At 34.7% G+C, this 20,164-nt stretch overlaps 2 protein-coding genes across 2 annotated transcripts in view; one reads left to right on the top strand and one right to left on the bottom strand.

The window, feature by feature from the left end:
- Positions 1 to 20,164, bottom strand: part of LOC138710867 (uncharacterized) — a 2,470,114-nt gene that overhangs the window by 2,045,254 nt on the left and 404,696 nt on the right. The gene's annotated exons all lie outside the window — the stretch shown is intronic.
- Positions 12,791 to 20,164, top strand: part of LOC138710863 (uncharacterized) — a 30,477-nt gene continuing 23,103 nt past the window's right edge. The window contains exon 1 of the mRNA XM_069842036.1: positions 12,791 to 12,991. Within this exon, the coding sequence (XP_069698137.1) occupies positions 12,943 to 12,991 (49 nt within the window). The 5' untranslated portion in view covers positions 12,791 to 12,942. The remainder of the gene's footprint in view (positions 12,992 to 20,164) is intronic.

The raw sequence follows: 20,164 nt of genomic DNA, 5'->3' as shown, positions 1-20,164 counted from the left end.
TACGAAACCACCTCTTACTGCTTGTAGAGACAAAGTTTGTAGAGCGACATAATACCGTCACTACTTGTCTTCAGTACGTGAATGAAACACACAGCAATGTACAGGAAATTCCTCGTACCCGTTTGAATCTCTGTGATTACATGATGTAATCAGGACACCCGCTTTGGTCACCGCTGTTATACAAACAGGAAGGTATCTTTATATGAATCGCCGACGGAAAAATTAGTGTATGATATAGTCAGTATTCGGCCTGTGCGAAGTCTGGCGAGGCTTGGAATGAAATGGAATTTCGGGAGGGGTGCACTATGGTTCAGCACTGCAACCTTTCATGATCTATTGCGCTAACCCTCATGCTAGGCGCATTCCAAAATCCACACTAAGGTTCGCTGCATACCCAGGTTTCAAGCAGGTAACCCTTCTCGTCCCTAGGCCAGCCCATTCCTTGCGTCGCCAACCGGCGTTCAGGGATTGCTATGGAATGATGAAATGGAGAAATGTTGACCGAATTATGTAGATGCTTATATTGGGAAACGGGAGAACCCCGAAAAAACTCCAACTTAACCTTGTCCGCCATAAGTGTATTATGGATTTTTCAACAGTAATCTCACTAGAGGTTTTTATTTATCTAGAGAAAATCAAAACTCAACTGGGATTTAATTGACTATTACACGATTAGAAGAAAGTGTATAAAGATTAGAAGAAATGAAGGGTTCAGAGCCTTAGTGGGCCAAGCGCCATTTATTACAAACGGAGAAAACAAGAGTTAAAATGAAATGATTACCATAATTTAACGAAACATATAGCAAGTAAGATAAAGTATGCACATTAAAATTAAATAATATGCCAATCTTCATTAAATTATGGTATTTACTTAACTTTAACCCTTACTTTCTCCGTTTTTAATAAATGTTGCTTGGCCCGCTATGACTCTGAGCCCTTCAAATAAAGTACTATAATATGTACAATAACATTTTAATTGACTTACTAAACTGTCTTGAAAATGTATTATTGTACCATCTCATCATTATGGATATTCCGCTAGATGATAGTAGTGTGTTGTGAACAGTGTTCTCTTGTTACAGTTGTGCGAGCTATACAATCTTCATTGAACTCCATAGACGACAGTTATTAGTCAAGAATGTTGTGTTGATCCAGTTTCATTTTTATTAAAACAATTACATTCCACTTCAATTATCAATATAGTATAATAAACAATCTCTGATACATGACCAGGCTTCGGCCTAGGGACACAGAGTAACCAGTATGAGGTTTAGAGTATACGGAGTATAAATGACGTCATGACCGTGTGGGGTGAATGCAATAGCACAGGTGGGTCCGTAATGTGCATTACCGTTGTGTGTATTGCTGCTTGGCTGCGGTACGTGTAACAGGCTTCGGCGTAGGGACACCTGATTGAAGGTTACAACTCACGTTAATACTTTAATGGTAGACATTTATTGTCTACACTAGGAATGTACTGTATTTACTGCATCTGTACAGGGTGAAATATATTTTGTGCCGTGCTGTGACGGACTGTTTACATGTTGAGACACGAAGTAACGGCGCGCTCCATCTCTCACTCCACTCGACCAACACAACACTACCGCCCGTGCGTTCTGAACTTCGTGCGTTTCTGTGCCCAGGACCGAAGCCTGTACATGACTATCCATAATCTCATACAGCAGACGCTATAACATAACCTAAATAATATAAAAACGATAAATGATAGAAAAGTTTTAATTAAGGATGATTAAATAAACATGAATCATTTTAAAAGGCACAATTATTGAAAGTACAATGTTGGCAAACAAAGAAACAAATGCTAGGGAGATGATAAAAGACAAATGCTAGGGAGGTGATAAAACTTGTAGGATAAACAGCCATGATTGGTTGAACCACGTCGTTCCGTACCATTTTATAGGTCAAAAATACTATGACGTATTAAAAGTATAATAGTCAATGAAAACCCACAGACTTCACTGGGACTCGAGCCCGGACTGTCTGCGTGACAGATTGAAGGTCTGTCTAGTCAGTCACTGCAGGGGTTTAGAGCTATGTTCACTACAGACTACAGTCAACTAATTTTCACATCAACGAACCTCAACTGCTATATCCTTGATAGCATTTCTAAATGTAAATATTCACAAATTTAACACTTTTGCTGCAGCTGTGAACACTCCACTCTTCCGCCGGCATTATTCTGCAGAATGTAGAAAACAAACAGTAACAGTGCGCATTTACACTAACAATTTTTATAATGCTAGACTAATATTAAACTCCATAAATCGAGCTAATTATATTTTCAGACGCATTTTGTTATGTATTGAAACAGCTTTTACTGTACTGCATGTATTCATAATAAAGTAAATTCGTATTGTTGCGTGACGCACTATGTGGTGAAATATTGGACAACAGGTGCAGTAATGTGCACTGTGTTACAATTTTCCTGTGGAAAACTTACACCGATAACTTAATGAAAAAAATAATAATATAATTGGACAGAGAATTATAAAAAATCATAAGATAACTCTATAAATCTGAAAAAAAAAAACAAAGACACAAATGTTAAATATGACCAAAAGTCTAAAACTTTTTACATTACGAAAATTATTATTTATAAATTCTTTCAGTAGAATAGTATTATATTACGATTTGTAAGAAGATTTTATTTGTGTATCAAATACCATCTTCCGGCCCTTTTCCTTTAAGGGGTTAGGTACAGCTTACAGCAGTGCAATTTTTGGAAATATCCAACATTTTTTTCCTCCATTACTGTATCTTATACAATAATGAAAATTGGTATGTATAAAACACTATAATTCTGCTATATGAAAAAAAAATATATATATATATATATTTCTACGATTTAAAAAATATATATACATTTTTTTTTTTTCAAAATTCAAAATGTTGCAGTTCAATGTGCAATGATGAAGCGTTTCCTCATAACTCAAAAACTTGTTAACTTTTTCATGTTCTGTCTCTCTCTCTTTTATTTTATTGCTGAAACTCATATTTAAAATGTAATGGTCTTTCAACTACATTCCTTAATAAATAATATTTTTTATTTTTTGTAATAGAAAATACTGATATTTGACCATTTTTTAAAATGAATTTATTTTTTATCACACAATCTATCAAAGGCAGAGAAGTGATCTTGCATCATGTTGTAGATATGACATGCATAAATACAAACAAAAAATTTCATCATAGAACGTTGTATAATTTTTAGTTATGTGGGAAACGCATCATCACTGCACAGTGAATTGAATTTTGAAAAAATAAATGTAAATAATTTTTTTTAATCGTAAAAATATATAGCAGAAGGACAGTGTTTTACACATACTAATTTTCATTATTGTACAAGATACAGTAATGGAGGTAAAAAATGTTGAATATTTCCAAAATTTTACGGCAAATTCGTACTCACGATGACATCACTGGACCCAAACCGCAATGCATAAGATGTAATATCAATCCGTTCGGATCCCAGGGACGGACTCTCAACCCAATCATCTGGCGTAGACTACACAATATTGATTTATAGATGAACAGTTTATACATATTCTATTTCACCTTTATTTTACTGTACTACAAAAACCTAGGAAAGTACGTCACAATTTGTCACTCTTAATACAACTCGTAAATTTTCGTCTGTTAGTCACGATTTTTGTTTAGATTTTACAAGTTTTCATTCAGAGAACAATATTGTTCGAAAATACAGTATATTGAATTTAGAGCCAAACATAGCAGCTATGTAGGGTAGCGGCAGGCAGCCTATGATAGGACTACACATAGGTTATTTTTCTATGCAGAGCATTTTTAATAAATCTAAGCCAGTCTGGTGTGTTATACAGTGGCAACGTTTTATGTTCTCACTCATTTCCAGCTCTCTTAATAACACGTGCCCACCTAGTAGACTTTTTAAAATCGTATTTCGAGTCCCGTCTGTTGCTACAGATACAAGATGCTTTATGTTCAGGTTCATTTCTTCTATATATTTTCTTCATGCTTGGAATAACTCTTCTCCAGTTGTACAGGGACATCATTTTATTTTTACTTCAAGTTTTATTGTACCTGAGTTTTTCAATGTACTTCACTCCCACCCCTTCTACTAGTAAACTTCCACACGTCTTCCACACAGAACCAAAGCCGCGTATACAGTTAAAAGTCGCTTTACGGTCACAGTAAACAGTACTGAGTTAGTGAATATAGTACGTTCCAGAAATGTATTCGCGTTTTCCAGTGACGAAAAGCTTTAAATATTGAATCATATTTTCGCACAGGTACTGTTGTCCGTTTACCTACGTCGCATCCCGGTTTCTCCCACCCACTTCTATTCGTCCCTCAGTAAAGGTTAGTGGCTGGACTGTCTTAGTACTTTTCTGAAAACATTAATGTCTGTTAGGAATTAGAGATCTACGTAATATTATACAACTGTTTAAAATAACGTAAATAAAAGGACCTCGTCAAGTAATTAACTGTCACGTGATTTGCCCCCTTTCTACAACCCTTCGACAAAACCACATGAACAGACAGTAGATAGCATGTCTGAGTAATTTCATCATTTCGAATCGGGCAGAAGTGAAGATTGAATTTGCAGTACGTAAGGTACTCTTTTATAGAGTACGTACAGAATTATTTCAACATGAGTTACTAGTACGAAGGACGAAACTGGTAATTGGAATTACGTACAATAGTCTATAGTGCGATAATATGCACGAAAGAACTGAAGCCTGTATAGAAATGAACGGCCACGCATTTTCAAAAATGTGTTTAAATATCCATATTATAATTATTTTTCAATTTAACTTCATTCTCTGTATTGTACGCTAATGTGCTGTAGACAGTATAGTATACACTGCATAATGAATACGTCCGAATGGATAGCTCAGTTCGTGAGTAAAAACACTTATTTTTAATACAGCACTGTATTTTGATTAAGGAAAAACCTAATGAAAATTATCAAACTCAAAATCGCGATATTTCCTAGTTTACGTAAATGGATTAACTACTTTTCTTCCCTCCTATACCTAATAAAATGATTTGTTTGTATTTTACGTCAGTATAATCGAACTCCAGTCGTGGAACGGGGTAGCAAACGATGTTTCCGGTTCTCAATCGTTAATCCAAAGGTATAGCCAGGTTAATATTAGAAATATTAGTAAAAATAAAATGATGTCCCTGTATTAATTTCCTTTAAGTGCAATGACATCGAGCAAATATTCTTATACAAAGACATCCTTCGTAACTCCGCGGGTGAACATTAGTCTACCAATTCTACTGTATCAATACCTGTGTTTCTTCCTAAAGCGAGAGATTCACCACAGTTTGATGCCACATGTTGAAAAAAGTTTAAAAACGCTGCCCTAGACTATACTTACGAGAACACTTACACACTCACACTAGTACACGACAAAACTTTCCACAGACACACAATATGCTGAAATAGTGTGCAACTTGAAAAATGGATCACAGTTCTGCCATCTATCAGCAATATTCGGAACCCGAATCACATAAGTGAAGTGGGTGGGTCAGTCATGTCAATTGATGCCCATAGGCGCAAGTGCGCGCTTTAGAGCTCAGGATAGCCTGAGCGCTTTACAGCGGAAAGGAAAGAGACAGACGAGTGAGGTAGTATATGCCGCTTGGTCGAGCTATATACAGGGATGGCCAACACTGAATCAATAGATAAAGGAAAGAGAACTTATTAAAACTGTACCCATGTTAATTTTTAGCTTTATCTGAGAAGTATAAGTCCATTATAGGAATGTAAGTTTTAATTTTAATGCTCATTATTCACAAGTTTGTTTTTTATTCAAAAGAAATATTTTCTCAACTTTTTTATAGAAAAGTGAAATTTTCAGATATGTTTATTTAGTAGCCTTACAGGTACTGGAGCGATGTTTTCGTAAATCTAATACAGATATCATAAATATTACTGAAGATAGTGTACTGAAAATTTTGAAAATATTCGCATGGAAAATGTATGTAAGGGAATGAATAAAACAAAGCAATTACTCTTACATCATAAACAAAAGATATGTGCCCATGTGTTGTAAAAACGTCAGCTCTATAGCTTCAGAAGATTTCGAGAAAATAATTTAATATTCTGATGATAGGAAGTAGCGCACCAATATCACCTGAAAACATACTGCGATAAGAGTTTTGTTATGTGATATTAGTTACTGTTAAAACATATACCTAGGTAACTTTGATTTGTACTATAGCATTGTTTTGATTAGTTTATTGATTACTTTTATAAGGCTAAAGATATCATCAATATAAATTCCAGCTTATCATGTCACACTCAATCTCTTTTTTTGGGATATAACTTTCTTTATGAATGATGTGTTTCATTCACTTAGTACAGTATAGTTGTACTACTATGGCATGTGTGTAAATATATAATAAAGTATTATGTTATTAACGTTTAAAACACAACTGTAATATTAAGAAATTGGCGTTAGTACTTCTTTCAGACAATATACGTAATATCAAACAGAAAGAAGCCATATAAAAATAACGACATAAAATTTCACGTTCCGTTTGAAGTTTGTGCACTACTGTTTTTTAAATCCAACAGGCTGCTGATTCATATACATAACCCTTCCTCATTCCGTACCTAGCGCTTGATGCTCGCGCGCGACGTCAAGGTCAGAAAAATGCGCTTGCTTTGACATCACTGGGTAGGTATTGGATACACACACACACGTTTAGACGGCCAGGTAAACGTCTACTGTCAGAAGTGAGTTCGCTGACCCTGGGTATTTACGCACGAAAAATAACGTGATGTCAAAAAAGTGGACAACTTGCCGCCAAAACTGGTTAAAGGGAAATTTCTGTGTATTTTGAATGGAATTATTCTAAGAAAGGGAAATATGTTACATTTTAACTTAATTTGTTTTATTTAATAAAAATCTTCAGAAGGGAATTACGCAAGGGAGTGGTTTAGGTCTAACTGATAAAATACCGTATTTGTGAGAAGAAACTATTCCTAAGATTTAATTTGTGAGCTCATCTATAAAAAGAAAAATTGTTACAGAAAGAATTCATACTACGTTTTACTCCATTTCCCAATGACTAGATTTACGTTAACTTTACAAAGTAATTCGTATTTCTTTAAACTTTAAAAGCTATTATTGTGTCCGTAGAAGTTTTAAATTGCAATAATAATATTATTTATAATAATTTTATTATTCTACGTGGTTTACATAAGTTTCATAACGGTTGGTATACTGTACGTTAAATTGTGAAATGTATTTTCATATATATATATATATATATATATATATATAATATATATATATATCTTGAAACTAAATTTTTGTCTGAAAAAATCTTCGATAGGACACACGGTGTAACTCTCGTGACATGGAATCAGGACCATAGCAGATATCCACACAAATAATCACAATGATAATGAGAAACATTCATGTTCTAGAGATCAAGACATGGCTGTAATTTCCACATTACGTTACAGAGGAACCAAAGCTCTTGCGTATACCGCAGCCAGCTACCACTTACACTGCAAGTATGAAGGTATTTAGGCCTACGTCAAACGGAGTCAAACAAAGCTGCTGGTGCGTACTAATTTGTGCGGTTGGAATTTGGCCTTCCTGAACCCATCATCTTTTGTCCCTACTGAAAAAGGTGTTTTTTTTTCTTGTAAATGCAATTAGTACATTACAATGGCGTGGGTCACAAGGGCAAAGAAGTCGACTTCTTTCAGTCCTGACGAAAAGCAAGTGTGCTTGGATATGAGGGCACCAGTCTCATTCTAGTAAGAAACTTGATTAACATACAGTAGTTACGTACAAGTTTAATTTCAACTCAAAATAAGTACCGGTAATAAACATTTTGTATTATAAATTACTTACTTACTTACTTATTACTTACTTACTTGCTTGCTTACTTACTTATGGCTTTTAAGGAACTCGGAGGTTCATTGCCGCCCTCAAATAAGCCCGCCATCGGTCCCTATCCTGAGCAAGATTAATCCAGTCTCTACAATCACATCCCACCTCCCTCAAATTCATTGTATTATAAATACATTTTCAAAAATTACAATAGTCTATTACTATTGGATGGATCAGTTGTAATTGGTAGATCAAAAACTAAATTATTAAATTACGTAAAATCATTAATCAGATTTTTACGGAGGAGAGACGCGAAGGCTTAAACTGCAGCCTGAAGCTTATTGTGCTTACCACTCCTGGTCTGTGAATGATACTTTAGCCGAACGGCCGCGCTCTTGTACAAGTACAGCACACCTCACCTTGAACTTAATCCGGGTTATGGTATGGATGATGATGATGATGATGATGATGATGATGATGGCGCAATAAGTCCGAGCTCCAACGTCGAAAGTTATCCAACAATTTCTGCTTCAACACGTTGAGGGAAACCCCCGGAAAAACCCCAACCAAGTAACTTGTCGCAACCAGGATTTGAACCCGAACCCGCTCATTTCAAGGTCAGACGTGTTAGCCATTACTACATAGCGACGAACTAGCTTGACTGTTAGAGCAATAGATCTTGAAAGATCTGGATCGTAATGCCCCTACGTTAATTTCAAATCAAAAACATTTAATTAACGCTATTCCCTTAGGAAAAGAAGAGACCAAAGAAGACATTTAAAACGTTAGATCTCAATATCTAATATTCACGAAATTATTATTATTATTATTATTATTATTATTATTATTATTATTATTATTATTTAGTCAACTGCGAAGACAAGTCTGGACCTCACAAGTGATACCAATACGGCATCACACATGAGGCAATATGGCCAGGAGATAATGAGGTAGGGTGGCCAGTTCCTTTCCCCCTCCACTGCATATATCACTGATTAGTACATATTACACTAATCAGATTTCAAATGTATGCAAACAATTGAGAACCTAATATTCTGAATGTGCTAAGTGCCAAAAACAACTTTCTGAGATACTGATGAAAAACAGACTGCGCAATGCATGTTGAGATACCTACTACACCGTCTTTTGACGCACGAATGAGATACTTACAGTTCAGCTACGACAAAGACAATTTAGTATGATATTCTCGTATGGATGTTCCTCCCTTAGATTGAATAAAATGACTTGAAAAATTGGCACTTAAGCACATTTATGTTGTCTTCAGCTGTTGTATGTGTTTTTTATGCCTTACATTTATATTTATTATTTGGATTGTTTATTAAAAATTTTGGTAAGGAATTGAATTTAATTCTTTATATTTATATTTATGTTTTACTATGTTTTTACTCATACCTAACGTTTATTTAATTTTTATTATTTGAATTATTTTTGTGAAATTTGGTATGAAATTGGGTTAGTTGTAATTGTGATAATAATTGATGATAACAGTAATTATAATTATTATTGTTATTTTATTATTTTATCATTTTATAATTATTATTATAATAATAATAATAATTATTATTATTATTATAATTATTATTATTATTATTATTATTATTATTATTATTATTATTATTATTATTATTGTCATCAGGTTTTTTAACTTGAACGAATGGCCGGTAGAGGCTCGTGCGAAGGATCATGTGTATATGTGTTTGTATGTATTATGTATAAATAATGCACTTCATTCATTCATTCATGTTGTCTTCAACCGGTAAAAAATATAACGGTAATATACTACTCTCCTGATACTACACTGTAGTTAAGGGGAATCTGTACCTACACCGAATTTTGACAAAAAAAATGATATTTTAGATTTTATCGTTTTTCGATAGTGTAATATGTGTAAAATGATAATATGACTTCATTTCTTCTAATTGTCAGCTTTTAGCCCTATCTTCAGCAAAAATATTGTAGTAATTCTTAATGCAAAAAATATTATCAATGGATTTTTTTTTTGCCAACGGCTCAGTGGAATTTTAAATTTATTTAGCCGATTCTATACATAAAAGTGTGTTACATATACCCCATTTATTCTACACTTGTATCTTTTATCACTTCTGAGAAAAGTGCACTCAAAATTGAGGAATGTAACATTGCAAGATATGGAAACTTTGACACCATTCCTCTGCATTTTCTTATTTTTGTGACTTGGTGCACTTTTCTCAGGAAGTATTGTACCCACAAGGCTGAAATTAATATACAATATCAATGTGATGCCATTTTACACAATAGGTTAAAAATTAAGATTATTTCTATTTTCAGCAAAAATAAAAAATAATTTGTAGTAATTGTTAATACAAAAAATGTTATCAATGAAAAAAAAAAACTTTTTACCAACCGCTCAGTGGAATTTTAAATTTATTTAACTGGTTGTATACATAAATATATGTTACATATGCCCTATTTTTTCTACATTTGTAACTTTTATAACTTCTGAGAAAAGTGGACCCAAATTGAGGAATTTAACATTGTAAGATATGGAAGTATAGTTTCTCCTTAATACCACGGAACTATCTGTCAGATACTGCCGTTGGAGAAAATTCTTTCCTAAGTAAATTATTTTGATCTGCAGATGAGACTGAAAAGAATTAGTGCACAGAATCACGAACTAGGCTAGAGCGATAAATATAGCAAATACGACTGGATTTAAGTTACGTATTTACTCTGAGTTCGTTCTGAGCGAAGAAAATGAAATTCTTTGTCTCGTTTAAAGCTAGGCTGTCTTATAATCGGAATCATAACCCGTCCCCCAAACCTCGCGATATTACAGGGAGCAGCTATATATCAATAGTATTAAGGTTCGATATCCGACTGGAAAGTGGAAACTTAACTCCCTCAACCCGAACGTAAATCCTACGTCTTGTGTTGACAAAGAATTAAGTATTTCTCCTCATTAGGTATAGGGGCATAACTTGAAAATTGATCGGTATATAAAAATGCAACCTCTTCGCTTTGTTTTCCTTATAGGCCTATTTATTTTCCTTGCGTTCCCCTTTTTCTCCTTGTATTTTCCTTCTCATTGCAATACCCTTATTCTCTTTGTATTACCCTTGTATACCCCTGTTCTCCTTGTATTCTTCTTTCTCTCCTTGTATTCCCCTGGTTCTATGTGTATAATCCTTTTCCTTCTAGTATTTAGCTTGTTTTCCTGGTATTCCTCTTGAAAAGAAGCATTATCCTTTCGGTTAACGGTGAGTTTAAAATTTTCCAATGTTGCGCCACTCCAATGTTATTTTACACTCTTTGTCTTCACTCTTTCGAATTCTGCACAACTCAAACCAAATTACCTATTGTCTCGTTTCTCTTATCTATACTCTAACCACGACATAAATACCAATCACTTATCTGTAGCACGCTAAGTATACCTCTTCATAGAACATCTTGTTATTCATCATCTTTCACAATATCCACCTCGCGACAATGGAATTCCCTGTCACAAAGTATTAGGGGCTGCAAAACAATAAACATTTTTAAAAATAGCTTAAAGGATAATCTTGTTAGCAATTCACTCCAATTATACTGACTTAGCTATCACTGACTATATGGTAACTTCTTTCTTTATACATGCATCCTGATAGCGCTGTATTTTCAAAATTGCCTCTCAATAATCTCTTCCTACTATCTAACATTATTTGAAATAAATTACCATTATATGTATTTTAATTTAATTCTGCTACACAGTTTGTATTACAACTTACTTACAAATGGCTTTTAAGGAACTCGGAGGTTCATTGCCGCCCTCATATAAGCCCGCCATCGGTCCCTTTCCTGTGTAAGATTAATCCAGTCTCTACCATCATATCCACCTCAATCAAATTCATTTTAATATTCTCCCATCTACGTCTCTGCCTCCCCAAAGGTCTTTTTCCCTCCGGTCTCCCAACTAACACTCTATATGCATTTCTGGATTCGTCCATATGTGTTACATGCCATGCCAATCTCAAAGTCTGGATTTAATGTCCCTAATTATGTCAGGTGAAGAATACAATGCGTGCAGTTCTGTGTTGTGTAACTTTCTCCATTCTCCTGTAACTTCATCCCTCTTAGCCCCAAATATTTTCCTAAGCACCTTGTTCTCAAACACCCTTAATCTCTGTTCCTCTCTCAAAGTGAGAGTCCAAGTTTCACAACTATACCGAACAACCGGTAATATAACTGTTTTATAAGTTCTAACTTTCAGATTTTTTGACGCAGACTAGATGACAAAAGCTTCTCAACCGAATAATAACACAGTTTGTATTTCATTCTTTAATTAATAGTTCATAGTAATTTGCTGTTTAATTCATAAGTAACTTTTGTATATACGTAACTTTTATCTAAATCAAATTGTTGTTTTCTTTGTAGATTGTAAGTTCATAATTATGTATGTATACTTTTTGCTGGTTGAGTGGAAGAGAAGGCCTCACGGCCTTAACTCTGCCTGCTAAAATATATTATTATTATTATTATTATTATTATTATTATTATTATTATTATTATTATTATTATTATTCCTCACACAGATGATGATGATGATGATGATGATGATGATGATGATGATCTGAGAACGACAAAGAAAAGGACAGGTTTAAGTACGTGAGGTATAAATATGTCACGCCAAATGTTGGTAACAATGCTTACTATTCGTATTTAGTAATATCTATAGTTCCAGTCATCCAATACCTACTAGAAAAAATATCGCATTATATTGGATATGAAACACCACGTTGGCAACACTGGGATTCTACTAGTAAAGTTCATAATCACTTGACAAACATAAGAAACCACAGCTTCAAAGTACGAAGAATAACGGGGTGGAAGGAGGGGAAATTAGTTTTTGTCCAATCACGTAAGCTTAAGTTCGCTATTTAGTCAAATGATGCCCCTCACCCCCTTGCAGTCCCTTCTCTGAAAAGGGACGTCCACCAGCTCTCTGCAGGCACAGTTGATTTGGCGAGGTACACAGGTTGAAACGTCCGACTTCCTCCCTGTCTAGCTGCCCAGGGAACACCATAGGAAACTGCCAGAAAATACTGTGATGACCGTGGGCAGCAGTTTAATGGCCGGTCTGTTGTCCACAATTTCAAGTAAGTAAATTATATATCAGGCTATTTAGCTGAAAATTGTGTCTGTAGTTTAACTCCTATTTATGGTAAACCTATTGGGTATTGAGAGGTATGAGTGGTAAGATATCAACGCGAAGAGCAAGCCGAAAAAAAATGTTCCTTTTTCAAGCCAACGCTTCACTTGTGTAATAGCATACAAAATTAACTGATTACATTTCCGTCACACTGTAAATGCGTTTTTAATCAGTTAATTTTGTACGTTATTACACAAACGAAGCGTTTTTAGAAGGTATGCCAAAGGAATATTTTTTTCGGCTTTTTCCTCGCGTTGATATTTTACCAATCATACGTTTGAATATCCAATAGTTTTACCATACTGTAAATGGGATTCAAACTTCAGACGCAATTTTTTTATGCTAAACTGTTGCTCCAATACCAAAATGACATTAGACTTTTTGGTTACTTACAACCTAAAGATTATGTTCTTAAAATTAATACAGTTATACCCCTTTCAGTCTGTATATAATTAAGAGCTCATTTGTTTTGTGTTTATACTTGATTGTACAAATGTAAAGTCTGATTTTGACAATTCGTGCTATCTCATTTTACATAGGCCCTTAATTGTTAAGTCTTAAATATTATTGCTATGTTTTTCAAGACTTGCTTTTGTCTCAGCTTGTAAATATGTCTGTTTACATTATTTTTAAGTGATGCTTGTTTGCGAAAAATAATTACGGCATTATACTTGTTGAATTCGATTCAGATAATTAACACAGTCGATTGGAATGTAGGAAATGTTTGTGTACAAGAGAACCGTATCGCAGATTTGAGTACGTTCAATAATTCTATGGTGCACGGTAAAAAACAAAGCGTTAATCTGAAATTAGTGGTTTTGAGTTATGACCTCCATGTGACTACACAAAAAATGTACTGCAGATGGTATACATGGCATATGTCTATTCCCTTTAATAATGATGTAGAGGTCAGATTTCCAACCCATCTTAATGATATTGAACCTCGTTTCAAATTTTGCTTCTGCTCTACTGAAAACTTACAATTTATGACGTGTGTCCTTTTTACCGCGCACCACAGAATTATTATCCCTGCTCGTAATATATTTACGTCTCACTAAACAGTCTGCAAATTAATGTCAACTATAACTTATTCATCGCCCGCGTTGTAGGATATTAAGTGTTCATGTTTAGCTTCAAGGAGAAAGCCACGATTGTGGAATCGAATCCATCTCTGACATGACAGTTTGTTCGTTAACACTAGTATGATCTCCACTATTATGTAGATCAGCGTAGTAATGATCCTACTTCACAGGAGTTTAATTGGCTATATACTTACTTACTTACAAATGGCTTTTAAGGAACCCGAAGGCTCATTGCCGCCCTCACATAAGCCCGCCATCGGTCCCTATCCTGTGCAAGACCAATCCAGTCTCTATCATCATATCCCACCTCCCTCAAATCCATTTTAATACCATCCTCCCATCTACGTCTCGGCCTCCCCAAAGGTCTTTTTCCCTCCGGTCTCCCAACTAACACTCTATATGCATTTCTTGATTCGCCCATACGTGCTACATGCCCTGCCCATCTCAAACGTCTGGATTTAATGTTCCTAATTATGTCAGGTGAAGAATACAATGCGTGCAGTTCTGCGTTGTGTAACTTTCTCCATTCTCCTGTAACTTCATCCCGCTTAGCCCCAAATATTTTCCTAAGCACCTTATTCTCAAACACCCTTAACCTATGTTCCTCTCTGAGTGAGAGTCCAAGTTTCACAACCATACAGAACAACCGGTAATATAACTGTTTTATAAATTCTAACTTTCAGATTTTTTGACAGCAGACTAGATGATAAAAGCTTCTCAACCGAATAATAACAGGCATTTCCCATATTTTTTCTGCGTTTAATTTCCTCCCGAGTGTCATTTATATTTGTTACTGTTGCTCCAAGATATTTGAATTTTTCCACCCCTTCGAAGGATAAATCTCCAATTTTTATATTTCCATTTCGTACAATATTCTGGTCACGAGACAATCATATACTTTGTCTTTTCGGGATTTACTTCCAAACCGATCGCTTTACTTGCTTCAAGTAAAATTTCCGTGTTTTCCCTAATCGTTTGTGTATTTTCTCCTAACATATTCACGTCATCCACATAGACAAGAAGCTGATGTAACCCGTTCAATTCCAAACCCTGCCTGTTATCCTGAACTTTCCTAATGGCATATTCTAGAGCGAAGTTAAAAAGTAAAGGTGATAGTGCATCTCTCTGCTTCAGCCCGCAGTGAATTGGAAAAGCATCAGATAGAAACTGACCTATACGGACTCTGCTGTATGTTTCATTGAGACACATTTTAATTAATCGAACTAGTTTCTTGGGAATACCAAATTCAATAAGAATATCATATAATACTTCCCTCTTAACCGAGTTATATGCCTTTTTGAAATCTATGAATAACTGATGTACTGCAAATCTGTACTGTACCCTTATACTCCCATTTTTTCTCCATTATCTGTCGAATACAAAAAATCTGATCAATAGTCGATCTATTACGCCTAAAACCGCACTGATGATCCCCAATAATTTCATCTACGTACGGAGTTAATCTTCTCAAAAGAATATTGGACAAAATTTTTTACGACGTCAACAAAAGTGATATCCCTCGAAAGTTACCACAGTTGGTTTTGTCCCCCTTCTTAAAAATTGGTACAATTATGGTCTCCTTCCATTGTTCTGGTACAATTTCCTTTTCCCAAATAGCAAGTACAAGTTTATAAATTTCGCTATATAATGCACTTCCACCCTCTTGTATTAATTCTGCTGGAATTTTATCGATACCTGGAGACTTGTACTTTTTCAGATTTTCTATCGCAATTTCGACTTCTGAAAGCGTGGATTCGGGTATAAATGGCTCAGCGGTTTGTATTTCAATTTCGTCCCGATCATTTCTATTTGGCTTATGTGCATTTAGTAGTTGCGCAAAATAGTTTTTCCATCTGTTTAGGACTGATGGAGAGTCTGCAAGCAAGTCACCATTCTCATCCTTGATCACGTTTACCCTTGGCTGATATCCGTTCTTAAATTCCTTTATACCCTTATATAAATCTCTAATGTTTTTCTTCTTACTATTTGTTTCTACCTCATTCAGTTTTTCCTTCAAGTAATCTCTCTTTTTATTCCTAAGTGTATCCAACTATATTAAGGTTTAAAAGTTTCATTATACGGAAATTTTGCTAAATTTGTTATTGTTACAATTATTTTAATTCTACAGAACTAGACCACAATAGGGCCTACTAAAGAAGGCACCATTTTTCTTTAACAATTTTATTGCATATTACGAATAGTTTAGCGTAATTATTATTATTATTATTATTATTATTATTATTATTATCATTATCATTATCATTATTCACTTTTACTGTAGAATAGAACGGCCCCGAGGTTCACTCAGCCTCCTATAAAATTGAGTACCGGATCTTTCCCGGGGATAAAAGGCGGCCAGAGCGTGGTGCCGACCACACCACCTCATTCTAGTGCCGAGGTCATGGAAAGCATGGGGCTCTACCTCCATGCCCCCCAAGTGCCTTCATGGCATTTTACGGGGATACCTTTACCTTTACCTTTTTTTTACTGTAGAATAAATTGTACGAATTATATGCCTAAATATGAATGCTTTTATTGGAATATTTTAGCAAAAGGAAATTGGTGACACCACATTTGTTGAAAAAAGATAAAGATCGGGAAAGAAACAATATGAGAGACAGGGATCATAAAAAACGAAGGAAAGAAATTATAAAACTTGTTTTAAAGCAATTTACCATTAGTTTACATCAGAGCAGTATAATATACACTGCTCTGGTTTACATCAGGGATACAAAACTGAGCTCCAGTTGTGGCACACGTCACAAGCCGGATAACGTCATTCATCCCTTCCATTAATTCCACGGATCATTCACATAGGCTAAGTTAGAGCGGGTTTGTATTCACTATCTAGGGTGGAATTCAACGGGGTTTTTTCTATAGCACGTGAAACTGAAGTTTTTTGACGAAAAAATTTTCAGATGGAAGATAGTTTGGAATGTGAAGAATTCGTATAGGACGTCAGTTGACGTGAAAACATAAAAAAATGCGTAAAAATTGGAAAGAATTGATCAGTGTAGATAACCTAAAAATGATTATTTAACACGTGAAATAAAAAGGCAGAACACTTCAAAATACAGTATAATACAGCGAAACGTACACTTCACTTCACTTCACTTCACTTCACTTCACTTCACTTCACTTCACTTCACTTCACTTCACTTCACTTCACTTCACTTAGTATATGCAAGGCATTACAAAAAACTTAAACTAAACTAACTTAACCTGTCACAGATTCATATGTAAAAGGCATACGAGAAGCCTAAGCTAAGCTACGAAATCTAACCTGTCTCAGATTTCCGCACCTGCGAAGTTAGAAAAATTTAAATTTGAATTTTCACTGTTGCGTGCTATAGAAAATCTATTCAACTCAATGTTTTTTCTGGAAATTCTAGTTTAAATAGAAATGGGAAAATGAATACTTCTGTATTCGCAAATCGCGTTTGAGTTCAGTGTTTGTTCTATACATACAGCCTTAGAGTGAATTTGCCTTAAGTCCACTTCGTACAGCGCCTGGTTCACACGACTAGGGAAAGGATGTTTATTTTGCACCTAATTTACTTCTTGAATATATCTTCGTTATAAATTATTCACAACATTTGACCTATAAACAGAGAGAACAAATAAACAAAACGAATGAAAAACAGAGCAGAGATGTGTATAAGAAATTCCTTTACGTGCAAACCTACGCTCTAACGGAATCAACCGAACAGACCGTCACACTGTTACAAATATTCTCTATGTCCTTGGTCCAACGCAAATGCAAGCTTTAAAAAAGGTAATCTTGTTCAAAAAATCTTACAGATACAGAAAAAAGTCCCACTCTTTCAGAACTTACCAATTAGCAGAGTTACTGAATGAACTACATGAATGCGCAATGCCAATGTCTTTCCCTTCTCCTTTATCTTAGACAAAAGATATGAATTTCAGAATTATGGAATTAACAGCTAGGTAACTAGAGATATCTAGGCCTGCAATAGCTTTTTCAACTGCCTATAAGACAAAAAATTGACATAATCTCAAGTCTTTTGTCAATATAACGTCCAAACCTGTGGAGTAACGGTCACCGCGTCTATCCGCAAAACCAGGTGGCCCGGGTTCGAATCTCGGGGCAAGTTACCTGGTTGAAGTTTTTTCCGGGGTTTTCCCTCAACCCAATACGAGCGAATGCTGGGTAACTTTCGGTGCTGGACCCGGACTCATTTCACCGGCATTATCACCTTCATTTCATTCATACGCTAAATAACCTTGATGTTGATACAGCGTCGTAAAATAACCCATTAAAATAAAAAATAAAATTGTCAATATAACTAAACATTTTTACACCCATAACAATAAAATGACCCCTAGGCAAAAAAAAAAAAAAAAGGCGAAAGAAAGACTCTCAAAAATAAAATGTGTGGGAGTGCATAAGTATAATGAAAAATAGTGTATCACAAATAAATAAGTAAAACCACTAAGGTCGGGCCTATATTAGAGTTGTCTATATCACAACCAACTATTGATTACCGATTTGAGCTCATGGTACTATTGATGTTTTAGAAGTAACAGACATGAAAGCAATTCTTGAACTACTAGTACAATCATAACCTAATGCAATGTTGCTCCATTTATCAGTGATGCAGTGCTTCAGAAACTTGTGGAAGTGTAAATATTCTAATGGTTCTAACTCTAACACATTAGCTTAAAAATAATATAAATGTGTTCAACAGTAGAATTTAACTACTAGATGTAAGATACGCTTATTCAATTGAATCATTAAACGCCACTGCTACAACATATTTTTATATACGCCCTTTGAATGACAAGCAAACCAAAAAACTGTGGAATAGTGGTACTGTGGGAAGTTGTCGACATTATCACCATTCAAAATTTAAGAACACAAGATCTGGAGGGAAAGCAAACATTTCCAAGTAAATAGGCTACATAATATAGGTACCACTACATTTGAAGTAGGCCTACTAAGAAGTTATGTCTTGTATATAAGATGTTCGTAAAAGTTTTGAGTTTGAATCGTTAATGGTAAGATGGTTCTGCGAGAATTAATAACAAGATGTTGACCGTAATACTGTGGTCGGCATTTCGTGACTCACGAGTCAACCCCTTAATACAAAAGCAGGGCGGAGGAGTAAGGCGTGATCTCCCTTCCCTTAGCCATCACTTCTTCATTCAACGTTAAGCAGTCTGAACATCCTTCCCCTCTTACCTACTCCTTTGCTGTGTATTGCGGGTATAGCCTTTTTTAGATCTTAAAGTCTCGTTTAGTCCATTTTAGGTTCAATAAGATTCATACATTACAATCTTGTGAGCATAAAACATAAAAGTATGTTGAAAGTTTTCAGTTAATATGCAATGAAAAAATAGGTTAAAACCTAAGAAAGCGGGCTATACTAATAACTATTACTATATACTCCATACTACGTAAATCGTTCTAGTTATTTCTTAACAAAAATCTTTTCCTCTAATTACTTTTTCTTATTTACATATACATACAGTATGTTTATACCTTAGGTTTCCTTCCCATCTTTTCTTTACTATATAGGCCTACAACATTTTCAGAGTTCCCTCAATTTCCTTCTGTTTACTGTTGTATATAATTCCCTAATAAGCTATTTGTACATTTAGTTTTATTAATAACTCCTCAATAAATATTTCTCATGCTCTTTCATTTTCTGGTCAAGATAGTAGAATGTGTATCTAGTCTTCTTTTTCTTTACATAAAGGATTTTTCCTATCTCTCCTCTTCTATTTTTTAGCTTCCAAATTCAACTTTTGTGTATTCTTCCTGTTCCCATATGATTTTCATTTCTTTGTAATCTAGTAATGAATTTAAACTTTTTAACCTGCTAAACATTTCCTGTCTCACAATCTCATTACTCGTCTTCCATTATAATTTTACCTATCAAATTTATATTAATTGCACCAATTTATTACCATAAGTTAACACAATATTGTCTTCTCTCTTCACTCTTTCACTCACAATAAAGTAAACTACTCTCATTGGTATAGCTATTAGAAAAGTAGACCTATAATCTTTTCGC

This window comes from Periplaneta americana, chromosome 12, assembly GCF_040183065.1.
Source record: "Periplaneta americana isolate PAMFEO1 chromosome 12, P.americana_PAMFEO1_priV1, whole genome shotgun sequence".
Taxonomy (NCBI): domain Eukaryota; kingdom Metazoa; phylum Arthropoda; class Insecta; order Blattodea; family Blattidae; genus Periplaneta; species Periplaneta americana.
The sequence above is the reverse complement of the archived record's forward strand: the minus strand, read 5'-3'. Positions and strand labels throughout refer to the sequence as shown.